Here is a 20,197-nt window from a genome sequence, read left to right on the forward strand (position 1 = left end):
AGAGTACAAAAAGAGACAAGGGATGAAACTGACCACCAACGTGACTGGTCCAATGTGGACCGGAGGATACAGGTGACGGAAATGTGTCATCAGTTCTGAGAAGATGCATAGAAAGTGAAATCGACCGTTATTAATTCAGCTAGCTGGGACTGGGCTGGAAATAATGCATTTTCATCCAAATTTCAGGGATTTATGGACGATTTAAAATTTGACCGAAATCGCTTCATGATCCCAAATTTGCAAAATCCTTTGACGCTCGCTTACAACAAATTTTGACGCGGCTGGTCAACCGTTCACTTGAGCCTCGATACGGTGAGAGCAAATAAGTGAACGGCTGGCCAGCCGTGTCAAAATTTGTTGTAAGCGAGCCTCGAAGGATTTTGAATTTTGAATATTTTTCGCTGTTTCTAAGCAATGGATGCTCGCTGAGATCGATTCGCGCTGCAATTGCGCGGTTAATCAGGGGCACCCAACCAGAATATATGTTCAAAACCACTTAAACCTAGCATTGTTAAACGTATTTTAGTATTTAAACGGTAGATATCGGCATATTGTTATCCCCTAAAAATTTTTCATCTGTTCGCATTTCCTAGCTGAAAGTCTAGCGATCCGAAAATTATAGGGATCAAAACTTACCTTTTCGAAAATTTCAGCCAGAAAAAAGGCTCCCGAAATTTCTAGGAAACCTTTTTAGGGTAAAAATCCGTTAAAAATGGGCAATTATACTATTTTTCAGATATGCGAAAATCCTAGGAGAGGCAGGCAAGCAAGAAATTTTACAACAAACAGTCCGAAATTATAGATCTCAAATCGTCTTCTTAACAGATATTTTCCCAAAATCGACGTAGGGTGCCCCTGGTTAATGGGCCATTTCCGAGTTCATGTCTGCCTCCTCTTCAAAGCGAGTCTAAGCGCGAAGTTTTTGTAATGGTAATTAGTTCTACTTTACATATGAATGAAAACTAATTTCAAAACAAAAACTTCGCACTTAGACTCGCCTTGAAGAGGAGGCAGACATGAACTCGGAAATGGTCCATTAATATGCTCCCTGTGCTTGCGCTTTGTGTGGCATCCGGGAGCTTGAAATGTGTCCCATCTTCACTTGCGGCCTTGTGTGAAAAGGAGGTCTTCTTCCACGCGGTCGAGGCAGTCATTTCGTTGTAAAGCGAGGCTCTCCTCAAAAGTTTGGCGCTTTTATTTATAGCATCTTTCCTGTCTCGCTTTCAAGCGTAAACACTATTCTCTACTTTCATTAACCACAACTCATAATTTTAAATTGCGAAGCGTCGGGCGAGTTTTGGGAGTTTTGTCGCAATGGCCACGGAATCCGCCGAAACTTTGTCGAGCGAGTCTCTTCAGCAACAAATCATAGAATCTGAGCAAGTTTCAGCGGCACAAGTTCTCCAAAACGCCATTTCAGGGAATATTCCGTCAACTATTCAAAGTATTTCGCCGCAAAATGGGGGAATCACCTCAGTGTCTGCTTCATCCTTGCCCGAGACTATGACTACTTCTGAAGCGATAATGGCGACTGAAAGCATTTCAGTTACAACGCAAGGCACCTCCTCGACTCTGGGAACGCAAGAAATCATAGAGGCCAAGTATATTCCACATGTGCAAGTTCAGCATCAAGAGCCTGTCGCCGGAAGTCAGGAAAGTTTAGTTATATCCGCTGAAAACGTTGCAGTTGCCACGAGCTCCTCGCTTGAAGTTTCTCCGCAGATAGCGAATTTGTCTGCAGTCGCAACGAATTATCCCTGGGCAGCGAGACTTCATGACTGCGAGTTGATAGGGGATTCCTATCGGGGATATGTTACGGATGAAGTGGAACTCGACCTGATTTTGACTTTGCACAAACAACACACCAATAGTTGCTGGGGAACGAGACAGTCTCCATCATCGGCCAAACCTTCCATTCGCTTGATGTGGAAATCGCAGTATGTACCATATGATGGGATTCCCTTCTTAAATACAGGTACGGTAATCCGCAGTCTTTCCACTGACTGCATCCAAAACAACCCCAAAAGTAGAAAATATGACAAACCAGCTTTTTTTAGCTTTTATAAAATATTTTACCTGGGGTCAATCAATGTGATCATAAATGAATGAAGGGGTAGTTTCCAAAGAAACTGTGGTGCTGCGTCGGTGGGGAAGTAGTATACAAAAATTTGGTTTTATCAACGGAGTTGATAATGTAAATTGGCCACCGTACAGAGATTCTAAAGAATCTACCTGCCGAGACTGGAATATTTGGCGACCTTCTTTCCCGCAATGTGATCATAGTTCATGCAGTCGTTAAGCCGTTTCTCTTTCTTTGTGTGACTTGAACAAAAACCTTTAATAGGTCGAAGAGCAACAGTCATGGAATGTCAATATGGACCGCGAAGAAAAGGGGCTGTGAACAAGAAGCAGCTGGATTACGATGAGCACGGTAACCCATTGAAAAGGCATCGGCCTACTTGCCCGGCCAGGATTTATGTCAAGAAAGTACGCAAATTTCCTGAGTTCAGGATAGATCCAAACCTGGAAGGAAAGAACGTCCGCCAAGCTCAGGAGAGAGCACTGACGGCATTAAGGCTGGCAGGAGTGAACGTTGGAGGAGAAGAGAGGTGATAAGATTGATTTGAATTACTTTCTTCTTATTGTTGTTGTACTTACTTGTTAACTGGCGGAGGGGTTGGCGCAGTGGTAAGATCTCTCACCCTTCCAACCCTAAGGTCCCGGGTTCCATTCCCGGTTCTGCCGAGACTGGAATATTTGGCGACCATTTTTTCCCGCTAAAGTTCACTCAGCTTTCCATCCTTCCGAGGTCGGTGGAATGAGTACCAGCATGCATGGACTGCTTAGAAGCAGCTGCAATTTGCACCTGTATATGCTTCCAGTCCGCTGGGGGTAAATTGATGATTGTAAAGCGCCCTTGAGACGTTAGTGATAAGGGCACTATATAAATGCACCACTTTACTTTTTTTTTTTTCACTTTTTTTCTGTGTTTATTTTCTTCTTATCTCTTGATACGACACCATCAGGGGTTTTATTAGAAGCGGGGACCCGGGTACTAGCACATAGTACCCACCTTTGCTCAACGGAGGACCCAAGAACAAAAAGCCAGACTATATAATTAATATAGGGGTGCCCGCTTACTCTTTCACAAGGTCCCTTCTACTTTTTTTCTGGCAATTTTCACTTTTTCTTCTCCGGGGTGTGGCAGCTTGGAGGGTCACCTTGCAGATGTTGCATTTTCAGAAATTCTTTTGGGTTCACCCATTGACTCCTCAACTGCCATCATTAGCTACACTAGCCACATTCAACAATGATACAGCTGGTTTCCAAGTGGGGAGCAGGTAAAGACTTTCTATACATTAACAAGTCACAAGAATAGAGCGAGTTTCAATTGAGTGTCGTAAAACCAAAACCAAAGTAATTACTTTGGCCAATCAAAAAGGACTGAGACAATCTGGCAAACCAATCAAAACTCGAAGTAATTACACGTAGCCGACACAAAGCGCGGGAAAATGTGCACGCGTGAGCCACGATTGGTTTTGGTTTCACTTCTGATTGGATGAAAAAATGGCGCGAGAATTTTGAACCAATCACTGAGTGAAGTAATCATAAACCAAAGTAATTATCTAATTACTTTCGACACTCAATTGAAAACCGCTCTAAAGAAATAGGGAAAGTGATAATAACACAGGGAGTCAGCGTCATCCAGCAAAAGGCAAAGAAGCAAGGTTTAAATTTTAAAGGTGATTGTGCAGCTTTTTCCTCATGGGGAAGATTACTCCAGAGCATTGCACCGGTATACTTAAGCTGTGTTTTAAGAAATTTGTCTTTGGCCTTGGAAGTGCTAGATCAGTCTCAAGATTCCTGAGATTATAATTAATGTTAATTTCATTGAGATTTATAAAGGAGTCTTTCAGGTTGGGAGCAGATTGATCTTTCAGGATTTTGTTCCTACTTTTATAAGTGAATCCTTCGTGTGGAAGCGTCTAGTTTCAAGGGTTTTCCATTTCAAATTATTCAACAACATTATTCATATGATATGTTGACCTAATATCATATGAAGAACCCGCAATAACCCTTCCTGCTCGGTTTTGAACATTTTTTAGTTTAACTTTCAATTGTTTACCGCAAGTATCCCACAAAGGCAAATAGTAATCAAAGTAAGGTTGTATAAGTGATTTATATAAATTTACAAGGGTTACCTGAGCAGGACGAAAGATTGAAACAGAATTCTTCTCAAAGCTCCTACACCAGCGCATGCCTTTTTTCAAACGAGTGTCAAAAGTCAGCCTTTCATCTAAAAGGACTCCCATACATTTTTATTAGAGGGAACGTATGAAACCAGATTATTGTCAATGTAGATAAGATTAGATAAATCCCCTGACTTATAATTCAAATTATTTATTGAGCCAATAAGCATTAGCTTAGTTTTATTTGGATGGAATTAAAGCCCATTAACAGTGAGCCAGTTACTAAGAGTTTCTAAATCAGAATTTAAATTATTGGCAAGTACCTCTGCATCAAAACCAGTGGCAAAGATTTGAGTATCGCCAGCATATAAACAGGATGTAGTAAATTCCAAGCAGTTTGGTTTAAATCATTAATATAGATAAGGAATAGCAAAGGGCCAAGGACAGAGCCTTGGGGAACTCCACAGAGTATGTTTCTTGGAGTAGATAAGCATCCATTTACGAGACAATGTTGTTTTCGTTCAGATAAGATAAGACTTAAACCACATTGATCAATTCTCTCTCACAGACTCCATAAAACTGGACTTTCTTCAGTAAAATGGAATGACCAACTGAGTTGAAGGCTTTTTGAATGTCAAGAAAAACTACTCCTGTTAATTTTCCCTTATCCATATTCTCAAAGTAAAATCTATAAGTCTCACACTTAGGAGTCAGTGGGTTAAATTGTGCAACAGCCCACCTGGTAATCATGACTGCCAATGATATTACATGTGGAACATTTCGTTTTGCCAGACCTTAACCTTCAGTGTTCCAGCTTGCCTTGCAGCTAGCACCAAGACGCCCCCATTTGAAGAGTAAAAATAATTATCTGGCATTGGAGTAAAATCTGTTCAGTCTCCCTCCTAGGAGGAGTCATTGGTTTAAATAATTTGAAAACTATTAATTTTTCTCTTCAAAGAGAAATCTTGTCAGGAGCGTCAGAATTCTGAAGCAAATTTGCAATAGTTATGCCTAGCATTGCTAATAAATCTAAGCACCAGCTACACAGCTACACACAACAATAGAGTTAGCATCAGGGTTCATTTCACTTGTATTTAGGGTTTTTAAATTGGTTATGTTTACTTGAAGAGCTTAGTTTGGGGGCACTGTGATGTTTATTGCCTGTATTTCTACAAGAAGGCACAAATTATGCTAAATGCAAGGAGAAGGGAAAGAGGGTTAACTACATGATACTTGTCGCCTGCATAGGAGGTAGTTTGGGGTGTTTTTCAAAAGGCTTGCCATCAGTTCCATCAGTTTTTGTGAAACTCCCCATTCCAGTCATGTGTGACACACAGCTGTTCAGTGTCAAGTGCAAGTGTCAAAGTGAAAGAAAGCCAAAGACCATTCTTATCCAGACTGTTATACTGATAGATGCACACCTTCATTATGCAGGTCAAGCCTTGATGCTGAGAGATCTCTTCAAGAGATCATTGACAACAGGGGGATTTCTTGACTGAATCCACTCATAGTTTGATTGACATGATTTTGACATCAGCCAATCAGGAAACCATTTGCTCAGTCCACTGGCGAAAAGAGTTTTAGAAGTCTGATTCAAAGATTGATTGCAGGCTTTTTTTTTCTCATGGAAATTGAGAGGGTGCTTGGTAATACTGAGTTCTGTTTGGTTCTCGGATTCATCACTCAATGGCAATCTGCTTTTCTTGAATTTAGTGCAGTGCAAGAAAATTAATAATTATTGTAACTTCTTGGTGAAATTAATGTGTGCACCAGGAGAATCATAATTGCTTATAGTCTCAACTAGCAATTTGATCAATATCAATAGTTTTTCACATTCCCCCAGGTACTATGTTCAACTCCCATTGCCGATAGCACATGAATATCATGATATGGATGACATTCCTTTGGATCCTGATGAAACTGAAGCTCAAGGACAACGCCTCAATCCTGATGTCATGCATAAGATCCGTGAACTTGTTGCAAGGGGAGTTAGTGGTATTTATGTTGTCAAGCACTGCTTGAAGGAGTACGTGGAGAAGGAACTGTTTGGAAATATGGAACCACCTCCCCGGCATAACAAGTCATATTTCCCTACCATTATTGATATCCAGAATCATATTCACCAGGCACAGATGGCGCTAGCTACTGGAAATCTCTTACCTCTTCCACCAGTGAGTGTTGAGGTTGTTTAAAGGTCTTGTAAGGTTTATACAGATCACAATGTACTTCTATATTCTGTATAGTAAACAATATAAATTATTGTTAATTTCGTTTCTTTAAGCTGGCAGAGCTCCCACATACTTCACCCCACTTAAAGGAAAAGACACGTAAACGGAAGCACACACCAGAAAAACTCTCTCAGTCATCTCAAACAACAGCGGATGCCGCAATTGCAAGCATTCAACAGCAATACCAGTCAGCAGGATTAACTGCTCAGGATCAAGAGCACATAATTCAGCAGGTAAAGTGTACTTTTAGGGGCAGATTTATTGGAGAAGAAGTCTTGATCAAGCTGGGTAGCTAAAAGTAAAATGAATGATACTGTAAAAATAATTTTAATAATAATAATAATAATAATAATAATAATAATAATAATAATAATAATAATAATAATAATAATAATAATATTTATTTATTATCTTGTGTTCAGATAATCGATTCTGCAAAGCAGAAATTTCATATTGTGGGACCACATCTTAAATTTTTTACCCCTTAACTGTGAATTTGATTCCAATATCAATCCTGTTAATATTAATTTTTGTTCATTTGGTTGAAAATTATTTTCTTATCTTGTCAGCTCACTCCAGGTTGAAACACCCTACCTGGTCAGCAAAAACATTCTAAAAAACTAAAACTTCTTTACAAAAGAATTTGTCCGTTAGGCATTCTGAAAAACATTCTGAAAAACTTTCTAATTTAATCTATTCACCGCAATTCATGGAGTGGCAGGGAAGAGGAACAGAAAGTTCTTTCGTTCCAATTGACACCTAACCCCTATATCCATAGATCAGACCACAACACTGGCAACTCCATGCCCTACTCTTCTCGAATAGTGTGTGGGTTCTTTAACGTCCCACAGCATTTATACCCAAGGGTTATGAGACGGGACCTCCGGCTTATAGTCCTTATCCGAAAAGACTAGAAAGTCTAGCCATTCGCAGATGTCATTACAAAGGCAGTACTTTCTCCTCAGTTATTTAAGGACCCTGAGTGTTGGTCCGGCCGGAGTTGAACTCACAACCTCCCACGTGACAGCCCGGTGCTCAACCAACTGAGCCACCGGTGCACACTGAAAAACTAAAACTTCTTTGCAAACGAATTTGTCCCTTAGGCTACGATAAAGTTTCCTGTCTTTTCTAAACATCTTTGGTGCCAAATAATGGGCCTTTCTAAAGCCTTGAAAACCATACTGCATCTTTCAGCCAAAGCTTTTGATTTCATTTAACAGCTTTGTTTTGCTAGCTGGCTTCAAGATGTAGTATTCTGCCATTTTTATGGGCTGACATTGCAAATTACTAAAACCTGTAATGATAAATATTATATTTATAATTAACAAAAACTTACAAGTCTTAATTACATGTAACTAATATGACTAAAAGGGAAATGTTCAGATGACATGGTGACAATAAACTATTTACTCGGTACCTGGTGCTGGTAAATTAGCAACTAGTAGTCTAGACAAAACCTCTGGTGGAATAGGCTATTTTACAGTTGTTTGCACAGCGACCAGGCCTATGAATGGCTGCAAGGCTGCCGGTGACCTTGCATTGATACAGCCCCCACTGCTTTTATCATGTAAATTAGGTTGTTGTAATGCTAATTAGTCCATATTAACATTACAAAAGCATGAAGGTTTTTTATCAAATCATGGTCACCGGCAGCCTCGCTTCCATTCTTAGGCCAGGTAACTTAGCTACAACTGTAAAATGGTCTATTATATCAACCTTAAAATCTTGGTGGAACTGCTTAAGTACTAGGAAAAAAGAAATACAAATAAATTAAGCCGCCACCAACACAACAGTAGTCTCTATAACACATTTAAGTATGTGAAGTTATGCTGTTTACAGAGTACTCATGTGGGGAAATTTATACATGTGACTGTACATTGATATACATGTACCTGTATTCAAGAAGGGAATCCCATCATATGGTACATACTGCAATTTCCACATCAAGCAAATCAAAATTTTGAGTGATGATGAGGAGTGTCTTAGGGCCGATTTACACGGTACGACTTTGTCGCATGCGACAACGGCTTACGACAGGCCCACGACATGATTTGCGATTGTTGGGTACGTCAGAAAAAATGTCGTAGCATTTTAAAACATGTTTTAAAACGCTGCGACAATCGTAAAGTCATGTCGTAGGCCTGACGTGAGCTTGTCGCATGCGACAAAATCGCATCGTGTAAATCGGCCCTTATAATTCCCCACCAACTATTCTTTCAGATGAATTAACTCCTAAGAGTAACCTACGTACATACATGTAACTTAATGATAAAAGAATTGTGGCTGGGTAAACAGTAGATATTGTCATCAATGCAATGGTCTCTTGATAAAAGAAATGTTATATTGTCAACAGGCCAACAGAGAGAACTATCAAGAAAGTGAAACTCAGCTGGAGATCATTCAAGGCTCTGATGGACAAACTGCAGAGGTAGATATCTCCAGCCAACCACAGATTCTCATCACACAGGGCTCTGGTCCAGGGCGAGATGAAGGTAATTGTAACAAGAGGCTATTAAATATTATTCTACCTGTAGCTTCATTTTGTTTCAGCCTTGGTCAACTTGTTTCAACCAAGGTCAATTTGGGGCCGGTACAAAAAAAAAGAAAACTCTAGCTGATAAGCCACTGATCTGAAATTTGTGCATGATGCAAAGTTAGAAAGCAAGACACTACAAAATTGTTGTGATGACTTTTTGTGCACATTGGAATATTTTGTTTTAAAGGTAATTGACTTTCAAGTGTGTTTTCTACCATCAACAAAATACAGTGTAGATTGCTTAATGCTGCTGAGTGTATGAATGTAGCTGAAGGGTAGTAATGGAATTTCATAGTGCTCACATTCTCTACAAATCCTTAATAAAAGTAATTTCATGTCATTGTTTGGTAGAAGGTACATGTAGATGACTGGCAACCCTTTATGGGATTATTATTAACTTGAAAGTTAATTTTTGTGTTTTTACTTAGGTCAAGTTGTCATTGTGGTAAATGCCAGCAGTTTCTTCTCTGGTCAGTCCGATTCAGAGACACCAACAACACTCTCTCTGACCATACCGGCTTCACAAGTAGCCAGCCTCAGCCATGCCTCTTTACAGGCTGGTACTGGTGCACAGACAGTGACCTTCATACCACAGCAAACAAATACATCGCCCCAGACAACAGCAACAACTCCACAAACTGTTGCATTCATCCCTCAGTCATTAGACAACAGTCGTAGCGCTGTGGCCTTTTTGGCCTCACAGCAAACAGAAAACCCAAGTCAAGTGCCAGTGTCAGCAGCATATGTGACGCCACATGGACAGTCAAGTAACATCTTGAGCATGTTGGATACTGCACTGCAAGCTTCTTCAGCAACTTCAACACCCATGGTGCGAGTTGGAACAAATCTTGAAACTGTTCAGATTGCTGGTGGTGGACAGCTGTCTGACACTGGTAAGAAATAAATATTTATTGAATCTGTGAATTAAATTTGGCTAGTTCATGAGGTCTGCTTGCAGCAGCAAGTGAAAAAGCAACCAACTCAAGGAGCATGTAACAAATTACAAACTTTAAAGTGCTTCTATGATGAAAGCTCAAATTTTGGAAAAAAAATAAAGACAGCAAACTTTGAAGTTCAAATTATAAGTTTTATTATTACATGGAAGCAACAATGACAAATAAGTATGGTTTCAAAACACTAGCGCAATGGTTGTTACAATTAGACTGGCACAAGACTCTATCGACTTAAGTCGAGGGGGAAAAAGTGCGAGTCTGCTAATTATGGGATTAATTAGCAACTACCAGAATTGTTCCACACAAAAACGTGCACACCAAGCTTTACAAAATCATTAAGTTTGGTGTTAATAGACCCAATATTAAGCGAGATACAGCCATTAAAAAACGTCAAAATTATTTACAAAGAAATGTATGGCCATGTGAACACGGCGTCCAAATGATCAACATTTCTTTGTAAGTTTTGACGTATTTAAATGGCTGTATCTCAGTCAAAATTAGCCCGATTAACACCAAGCGTGAGGATTTTGTAAATCTCAGTGTGCTCTTTCTGACTATATGGATCAATAATTGCTGATCCTATGACTTACCTAGTCCCTTTTGGCTTGAAATCAGGCTAAAGCAAACAGCTTTGTGGAGGAATGGAGGTTCCCTGTAGTTTAGTGTTCAGTTGTTCGAGTAAAGTGAAATTAATTGCTTGAAAGAACTCTCAGAGAACAAGAATCGCAAATGAACACTTAAGATACAAAATGGCTCCTTTAGCCACCACCCATGAAAAAGCGAAAAAGACAATGATCAATAACAACACGCTTTCAGTTTGTTATATGTTTATATTCAGTCACATCTTGAGAAGTTATTTTAGAAAACTCCAACCTCAGATGTTTCCGTAGATAAGCCACACCCCCGATTTTTGATTTGAAATTTGAGAAAAAAGGTCCATCTTATTCATGGACTTTGTCTTAGCAAGGCTAGAAAGGCTTATTAGCATTAAAACAAAAGAATATTTCCTTTGGCTGCCATTATGAAAGAGGTCTGTGGTCTGACCTTTTACAGTGTATTTGATTTGGTTGCTTCTTAGGGGTTCAGGTGACAGGGTAATGATTGGAGGAACAGCAGTTTAAAGCCCAATGCTTTTTTGTCTCAGCCAGAATTTTTGGCTCAACCTCTTAACACTGTGTACTGTATGAACTAGTGGGGAATTTAAGAAACGACGACGGCTACGACTACGACAACGTAACAAAACAATAATATCATTGGTTAAAAGAGCATAAATAATCGTGCTGCATGTGCAGCACAGATTTTAGCAAGTATAATTGGTGTCCTCTGCATAACGACGATGTGAAATCACCAAATTTGAATTTTTGACGACAACGTAAGCATGCAACAGAGAATCCTTCATTCTCTATTTTAAATTTGAAACCACTCGTACCGATTTATTTTTAGGATACTTTGCCAACATTGTACGACGCGAACTAGACAGAATAATGGCGAAAGACTTACGATAGAGCCAAGTTATATTTTGAGGTGACGTTTTCGTACCGTCGCAGTCGTAGATCTTAAATTCCCTAGCCATACTCTAGTTATCATCAGCACATGGTAAAGGCTTCTTTCTTTTTACACTGAGAGACTTTGATGTTTGACGTCATCGTTGTTGGTCAAATTACATGGATGACTAATAAAGGTGTTACCTACTGTCCATGTGTAACATGATAATCATAAACGAATGAAAAACAATATTATGCTTGGCAAACTAAAAACAGAATTGATTCAAAGAGCTCATTTCAGTTATTAAAATGCCCCTAAGACCAAAATATCAGTTCCTATTTTTCTTTGGACTTCAAAACTATCAAAGTTTTAAGCCTTGATTTCAGAAAGACACCTGTTTATTTTTACTGGAATTTTCCTATTTTATGATCCGCCTTTAGTAACTTTAAGATCTTGAGAGAGCTGGATTGCGGAGAAAAATAATGATGTCAAAGGCTCACCAGTTTAAGAATGCAATGCGTGTGTACGCCGCATAATTAATATGCAGCATGGGAGTTTTGGGCCTTCAGACTTTTAAACTCACTTTTTTGCATATATAATAAGCTGCATTCACACGCTGAAATTTTAAGCTAGTGAGCCTTTGATGTCACTTTTCCCTGGACCCAACCCTCTGAGGTCCAATCGGTCAGTTTTGAATGCGAGTAATAGCCAACCATGAAATCCAAAACGTACACTCAAAGTAAACGGCCTTTGGAGGCGAATAAAAGCTCAAAATTTTGCCAGTTAGGTGTTAAGCAAACATACTTTTCAAAATCTGGAGAAAAAAGGCGGTACCGGTAATTTATTTTTTTATTACAGGGGCACTTTAAATATTAGGGCTACATGTATTTCATGTCAAAAGGGGTCAATAGATAATGCTTGTAGTAACTTCTGCACCATATATTCCTAAACAAGAACATCCTTTCAAAAATAATGATAATTATTTATTATTACTATTTTTGAAATGATATTCTTGTTTTATGGCAACTTTTCAAATGGTAAAGTCAAACTTCACATATCACCTATAATTCAACATTTTCATATAACTCGGCTATCAATGAGTAAATGTTGTCAATCACTACACTCTTGTGCAGTTCCAGAACAAGTCATATCAACACCTGCTGATGGTGAAGCTGTGATTGATGCTGCCTCCTCAGGTCACAACACAATTAAGCAAGTAAAAACAAAAGAGGAGAGGGCAGATGATGAACCTCCACAGAAGCGTCAGGCACTTGGTGTGGATTTCACCTCCCTTATCAAGGAAGAAGTGTTTAACAGCCAACAGGTACCGCAAACATAATACTAATATTGATAAACTTGTCAAGCTTTCCTATCTTATCATATTGTGGTGTTGACATGGCCTCTCCTATAAGCCTGGTGGTTTCTTGAGGTCTCCTTGCCTAACCGCATGCTGTACTTTGTAAAAATTAATTCATTTTAATATCAAGGCAAATAAATGATGATGATGATTATCATTGAACGCCACATTAGTTAGGCTTTAACTTGGTACATGTACCCTAGTTATTCACTCTGTCTTTCAGTGTCTTTGTGACTGCATACTACAGAATACAGCTACAGTGTACATGGACGTATCTACGATCTTGTTGTATGCGAAAACGAAAGGCTAACGTGAGAAATAAAAAAATAAAAAAGTAAATATTATTAAAGAAAGACACAAGGAAGATATAATGATGGTTCAACAAACTGAAATATTGATAACCAAGAATCATAATTTATTATACACTGTATGCTCAACAAAATGTCGCCTTTCTGATTGGTCAAACGACTAATGCATAAATAGGTTAGAATGCAATACGGAAGTTGCTATGGGAACAAAGCGATGGGGTAATTTGTTGAGTGTTTTATAAATAAAAAAATCATGTGAACTTGCTCATGCATTTCATAATTTATAGTCGCTCGTGGTGTTTTGAAAGTTCTTAAATTGTATTTTTGAGATCTTTCAAAACATTAGTTGTGCCCATAAATCGTGAACGAAATGCACTCGCATTCATATCATTTCCTAGACATGTTTGCTCCCAGTTAAATAGTAAATAATATTGTTGTGATTCACCATTTTCCTGCCTTCTACAAATTTACGCCTGGCAATTGTGGGTGTGAAACTTGGTTACAAGGAACGGAACAATATACATGAGATGAATCATATGCTGAATTGCGGATATGAAATCAAATAAAGCTATGATCCTCGCAGTTATGGACGAAATTTTAGCAATTGCGTAGGGAAGCCTGAAAAGTTCAGGCTCCCAACGGGGTTTGGACCCTTGACCTCGCGATACCGGCGCGACGCTCTAACCAACTGAGCTATGAAGCCACTGACGTTCGGAGCCTGAATTTTTCAGGCTTCTCTACGCAATTGCTAAAATTGCGTCCATAACTGCGAGGATCATAGCTTTATTTGACGTCGTTACTTTGATTGGTAATCTTGGTTTTTTAAGGTTATAAATAAGTTTGAAATTAAAAAACTCAATAATAATTGACCTATTAAATGGTTGATAATACATCGCGTGCAGTGACTTTATATCGATAAACCTCCTTATTAGTATGCGAAGTTTTATCAGCTGATAAAACACTCCTCAGGCATAGCTTTTTTTTTCGTGTATCCTAATATTCTCCTCTTTCAATTGTAACCATTGTTCTGAGTCCAGAGGGACACGCTTTTTGTGGAATCTTTTTGAAGCCGTTCAAAAGACTCACAGCACGTGTTTTATCGGGTCTAAAAACACCCGGCTACGCCTCGTGGATTTAAACCTCAATGCTGCTGTTTTCTAATGAAATGTAGGTTAAAGAAAGCATCACAGACCAGGAAAGCAGAATAGCAACTAGCGGTCCTTCCCAGATGAACATTCCCAAATCCACACCTGAACAGAACTTGGCCAGTACCCAACTTACAAACCTGTCACAAACAAACGAAGACAGACATTTTGTCTCGGTGGATCCAGCACGACCAGTAATCATGGTAACTGATTCCACTTTCCCATCAATACAAGACAGTACCCATGGCATCACAGCGCAATACCAGAATAATCTGTTAACTACGCAGGATTATTCAAGCCGTCAGCAAGTGGCGGTTGATTGTCATAATACTGAGAAGTACTCAAGTAGTTATCCTTCGCCCCAGATCAGCATCTCTGAAGAGGAAACACCTCAAGGTATGACTGAAACATCAGAAGGAGTCACAGTTTCCACAGAAACAGGTTCAGGGGATATAAAGGAGCAAAGAGCTGTGGAAGAGAACTATCTTAAAGGGTTGGAAAGGGAACAGGATATACAGGATATACAGGATCAAAATGGACAGGCTCAGAGCTGCAAATCCCATGAAACGTTACCTCTGGCCCTTCTCTTTGAAAACGGCCAGCAAGTTACGGAAGTTGAATCACCGATTGTATCTCAAAACAATGTTGTTACGAATGTCATGAGTGAAACACCTGCAGTTCTCACGCAATAAGCCTTCTACACTGAATGCATGCTTGTGTTAGGTTGTGCTCTTTTACAGTTCCAAATCCAGGTGTTTTAGTTGGACTGCCTTGAACAGTAAGCAGTCGTTATTAACTGATAGATCTAACTTTCTTGGATCGAGCATGCAAGGCCATTAACCTCACGGTTGCGTTAAGTGACGGTATTTTGGTATTGCCATTCTCCAGTCGCTGTTTAGTAGCCGCAACTTCGCCCAAAAAGGGAGAGAAAAGTTTACACCAAGTAGATCGGTAATTTTGCTACAAAAAGCAAGTGGACAATAAAGTGGAAACTAAATACTTCAAAGCTCTCAGTATAAACTATTTTTATTTATCTCCTTACACAAAAAATGTTCATTTTAAATCTTGGATTAAAAGCCCTGCTAAAACTCAAAGCAGGTGGCATTGAACTCTTGCGTAATATCTAAAAAATTGTGTTCCTACTATCCAATATAAGTGTAGAAGCTTATCTTAATTTTGGTTGGGTTGTCATGTTAAACAGTCTTAAGGGTTAAACTTTTAAAACTACGTATTGTAAATGTGCCATTTTGAGAGGCACCCAACTAAAGATTTTGTTGAAAGATCTGTTTGGATGCATGGAACGTTGCCCACAGATCTTGAAAATTTTCCTGGTAATTCTCTAGCCTTTCTTGGGTTTTGAAATAAATCACGTTACCCAAAACATCATAACAAAATTTCATTGAAGAATGAGAGAAGTAACCCTCGCACTTATCTGGAAATATGGATATTTATTATCCAACTGTATTAGTTATTGTACAAAAAACGCACGAAACGAGTACAAATATTCCACGATATTGTACAGTTTTAGTTATTTGTACTTAACAATTATTCCATGAGCCCGCGTTGGATACGAGATGGGAAATAGCCAACGAGGCGCGTAGCGCCGAGTTGACTATTACCTATCTTGTATCCAACAAAGGCGAATGGAATAATTCTTTTATTAAATTCTCAACCGTCGGTTTTGCTAAATTTTATTTAAGTTTAAGAAACGACCGGAAAGGGATGTGATTTCCGGGTACCAAAAGTTTTCTGCCGAGCGACATTTGCCGCATTCATTTCCATATAAGGTCAAGCGCAGGTATAATGGCTGATAACCGAGGTCCTGTGAACCAATGAAAAAGCTAGAATTGCATTATTCGAGGTTGAGAATTTAATAAAATTTGTCAGAGGACAGACGCATAGCTGACGTCATCACATAAAAACGTTTAATTCTTTAAATATTATATAAAACAAACAGATTCCATATTGCCGTGCGTCTGCTTAGTAATAGATCAAAGAAGACATCAAAATGTGTTAAGAGCATCAGTGACACACAAGGCGATCACTTGTTTTGCTCTTACCACATTTTGACGTCATCTCTCAGGATCTATCACAACCAGTTTGCGGGGAAGTTTTTGGGACGTAACTTCGATTGACAATTCTTAAAAGGAAGATTTTGTTCCCGAAAGTCTGGTCTTCACTAGCGGTGCTATCATAAGCAATATATTATGCTGATGCATTAACTTGAAACTTGTGTTTTTGTCCAAACAATACATACTATGGACCAACACTCCACTGACTTTGGTGAATGTTGGTTATGCTTTCATAGCTAGTGAGGACCAGGTTTAATGTTCCATTCTATTTATCAGCAGCTCCAGTGTCATGAAGTTATCTTTTACCATAGGCCCTTTAAAAAACTTAATTCCGTTATAAGAACTTAAAAATATCCTTATGCGGTTAGCTGCTGATGACTGAAAATGGCAGCAAAAACTAACAACTGGGAACATTGTAGACAAGATTTAGATTCTAGAACAATTAAAAAATCGTTACTATTATTATTATTATTATTATTATATTATTATTATTATTATTATTATTATTATCATTATTATTAACATTTGATAGTAAACTATATATAATGTAGAGATTACAGACTATCTATAATTTAAAAATATCAAGATTCGAAGACCAAATAGTCAAGATAGGGAAACAGGAAATGAACTGTACCAGAAGCTCACATTGCAAAAAAGACAATCAAAAAAGTTACGATTTTCATGACGCGATCTTTTTAGCACGCCTAAAATCACTAATTAGACAGTCATATACTAAAAGCAGTCCGGCAAACATTAACGTTTTGAAACTGAAATCAAACTGCAACCCGAGCTCGAGTGACCTTACTTTCGCTTTGTAGAATCGCTCTTCATCACCAATTCCTCCCTCAAGGAGTTTACTTCAAAAGCTGGATTCAAGATTCCTCCGTCCTTGCCCCATCGCTATTCAATTCCAAATTTACAAGCAAGTAAATTTGCCACTCTCAACTCCTTCAGGGAATTTTTGATAACTTATTCCATCCTTGCTTTTCTTTTCTAACTTTTGGCCCAAGACAAATGTCTTTATTCCAAGCATCTCTAGTAATGCAGTGCACTCATCACACGGCGTCATTGTCACGAACAAGGTTCCACCTTCAATGTTCTTAGTGTTCCGCGTAAGTAGCGCGTTCTGTTCTGCGTGAATGACGTAAGGATATTTCTTGTCTGGTACGTCATCACTGCGAGAAGCTCTTGGGAATTCACCATACAGCGCTTTTGATGGAAATCCATTCCAGCCAAGCCCAACAATGTCTTTCTTTTTGTTTATGATTACTGCTCCTACCCCGGTTTTTGGATCGTCAGTACGTTCGGCTAGGAACTTTGCCAAACTCATTAAGCAGGATCTTTCATCCCTTTTCAATTTCGTGTTACCTGAAATCGGTTCATGCTCACTTTCAGATGATTCAAGTTCATTATTGTATCCTTTCTCCGATACGACCAAAATCGATGCCATCCACGTCACCATTTGTATAAAATCGCTTTCAACCTGACGTCTCATTTCTTCATCGAAAGCGCGCCATGGAAGTTTATTCTTGGCCTCTGTCATCCAAGCGTCGTTCCAATACATTTCTTTAAGTTTTTGTGCCCTTTCATTTCTTGTTCGCTCTGGTGTTCGGTGCCTGTGTTGAACGTCCTTGATAACATCCTCTCCCACTTCTGGAACAAACACACTTTGGCTGATTGAGCTTACTTTAAATAGGTTATCAACCCGTAATGTTTCTTCTTCAAAGTCGTCCAATAGGCGGTACTCTGGCTCAACTGGCAAATAGAAGACTCTCTGACTTTAGACTGGACCAGAAGCTTTGTGCAAAAAGAGCATGGTTTCCTTGATACAAATACTTTGCAGTCTTCGAGGACGTTGTGATGCATCATCAACAAGCGAGCAACTGCATGGACGCCATTGCGGGAACAGTCGACGGCGTAAATTTTTTCGCTTGGCAAAACTAGTACAGCTCCTACTTTTCTGTAAGAATCGTCTTGTTGTCCTCTGGGAAATCTTCTTTGTCCTCTGGGAAATCTTCCATCCAAAGTGCAACAATCATGTACAAATTGTCTTTAGTAACTCTGGAATATCTGGAGGCGTAAGAAGTCGAAGCTTTTCCCTTTTGATCGGACTCTGTACTTTGCGTATCTTTTTTGTTTTGGTCGGACATCATTAAGAGTTCGTTGAGAGCACGTGCATTTGCAGTTTATTCGTGCTTGGTTAGGGCTGATCTCCTCTTTGAAATTGGTTGCTCGTACTCTGCGACTAAAGCATGCGTTTCCTTGATCGGCGAAAGGAGGAAAGGCAAAGCAAAAGTTTTCGCGCCTGTTTCATTCTGTAAATAGCCAATCAGATTAATAGAAAGGAACAACCTGTCAAAGCAAACATTTTTAGCATATTCAAATTTTGCTTTTCCGTTTAGAATAATTATTAGTTTTCGCTTCTTTGTGTAACACAAGGCAGGGTGAGCGATGGCCAGAAGGTTACCTGAACAACAAATTGAATGATTGAAAAAGTCTTGACCGAAAAGGAGCTAAAAATGCCTGTAAGATGGCTAGAAATAATAAGCTAAATTCGAAAAGGAAATATCCTTTACAAATTTCATTTTAAAATTTGTGTCATACTGACTCGTTTTGATGTAATTTTTAACATAATAATCTTATTAAGGTCTCGGTGAAGGTAAATTTGGGCATCTCGCTCAAATTTCTTTAAGAAATGGCGTGTTTTTATATTGAACGGGAACTACATTCCGCGCATGTAAATGACGGATGTTACAGTGTCTGGAACAGGATCTTTGAAACTAAAAAATTCTTGATTCTGTGGGAAGTAAAACAATTACTCTCTGGCACCGTTTGTTAAGCGGGCAGGGTTGCAAAGCCGATTCCAAAGGTCGAGGTGTTCAACATGGCTCGTCCTACCATCTTTCGAAAGGTTCTTTTCTTTCGATCAAGTGAACAAACTACCGCCCGAGCTCGCACACAGGGCTGCTATTGCTATTGCGTTGTTGGTGAATAAAATGAAAGTTCAATCTTTGTAAATTGACTTTGATGTGCAATTGTAACCGTGGGAACATTTTATTATTTTATTTGGTGGGTTCCCCAGAATGGAGTGTGAAGCCTTTGGATTTTATAACGCTGTTGGCAACCGAGGATTTGAAAAATGCCTCAAATCGCGTTGAATGTGGAAAAAAACACGCAGGAAGGAAGATACCCACGATGGCAAAAGGTAAGGCTTTTTAATTGAGAATTTTCTCGTACAATTATCTTCTTAAGTCTTTTATCGGGATTGTCATACAGGTCTTTATATTTTTGTGGCCATGTTCGCTTTCTCTTACACTGATCGAGCTTGGGATGCCTGTGTAGTAACACACAAACACTTACAATTTTCACGCACAAACAGTAGTCACCCCCATGTCTCGTAAAACGTGACCACTGCGAAAATACATTATTCTTTGTGCAATATCACAGCTTTTGTCGAAGACAACTTTCTATCGTTACAATCTTGCCCTCTGGGCCCAGTTCCTCAAAAGCCGATTAATGCTAATCTAAGATTAAAATTAACCAAGCAGTTATTTCTCTACTCCCAAATGCTGTTCAACGCAGATTTTCGGCAGAACTTTACATGAGAAGACGTCAATCTTGAAAAACAAAAATAAGCAAAAGAAAATTTCACCAAATTGAAAACGTGAAACAAAAGTTTACGCTAATCCTGGATTAAGTTAATCGGCTTTCGAGGAACCGGCCCTGGCGATTCCAGAATCCTATGCGCATAACGTGGGTCTCTAATTACTGGCAAAATCATTCATCCAATATAACTTAAATCTGTTTGGGTTGTCTTCTTGAACAGGAGCGAACCACTCCCATACTAAGCATTTTTTCAGACCGATCTATTATTAGACTACCTTTTCCGCACAAAGAAAAGGCAGTTCCGGTTCGTTGGCGCT

General features: G+C 39.0%; 1 protein-coding gene and 1 pseudogene across 1 annotated transcript; one reads left to right on the forward strand and one right to left on the reverse strand.

Moving 5' to 3' along the window:
* Nucleotides 1-1,114: 1,114 nt before the first annotated feature.
* On the forward strand, nucleotides 1,115-16,115 carry LOC138008068 (calcium-responsive transcription factor-like). Its single transcript, XM_068855257.1, has 8 exons — nucleotides 1,115-1,975; nucleotides 2,345-2,609; nucleotides 6,034-6,361; nucleotides 6,472-6,651; nucleotides 8,772-8,910; nucleotides 9,383-9,847; nucleotides 12,526-12,716; nucleotides 14,229-16,115. Exons 1-8 carry the CDS (start codon nucleotides 1,315-1,317, stop codon nucleotides 14,892-14,894), a joined length of 2,895 nt encoding a protein of 964 aa, XP_068711358.1. The 5' UTR covers nucleotides 1,115-1,314; the 3' UTR covers nucleotides 14,895-16,115.
* A 926-nt stretch (nucleotides 16,116-17,041) lies between these two features.
* On the reverse strand, nucleotides 17,042-18,537 carry LOC138008069 (cytidine and dCMP deaminase domain-containing protein 1-like; annotated as a pseudogene).
* Nucleotides 18,538-20,197: the final 1,660 nt, after the last annotated feature.

The sequence above is a fragment of the Montipora foliosa genome, chromosome 6, assembly GCF_036669935.1.
Source record: "Montipora foliosa isolate CH-2021 chromosome 6, ASM3666993v2, whole genome shotgun sequence".
NCBI classification, from domain to species: Eukaryota; Metazoa; Cnidaria; class Anthozoa; order Scleractinia; family Acroporidae; genus Montipora; species Montipora foliosa.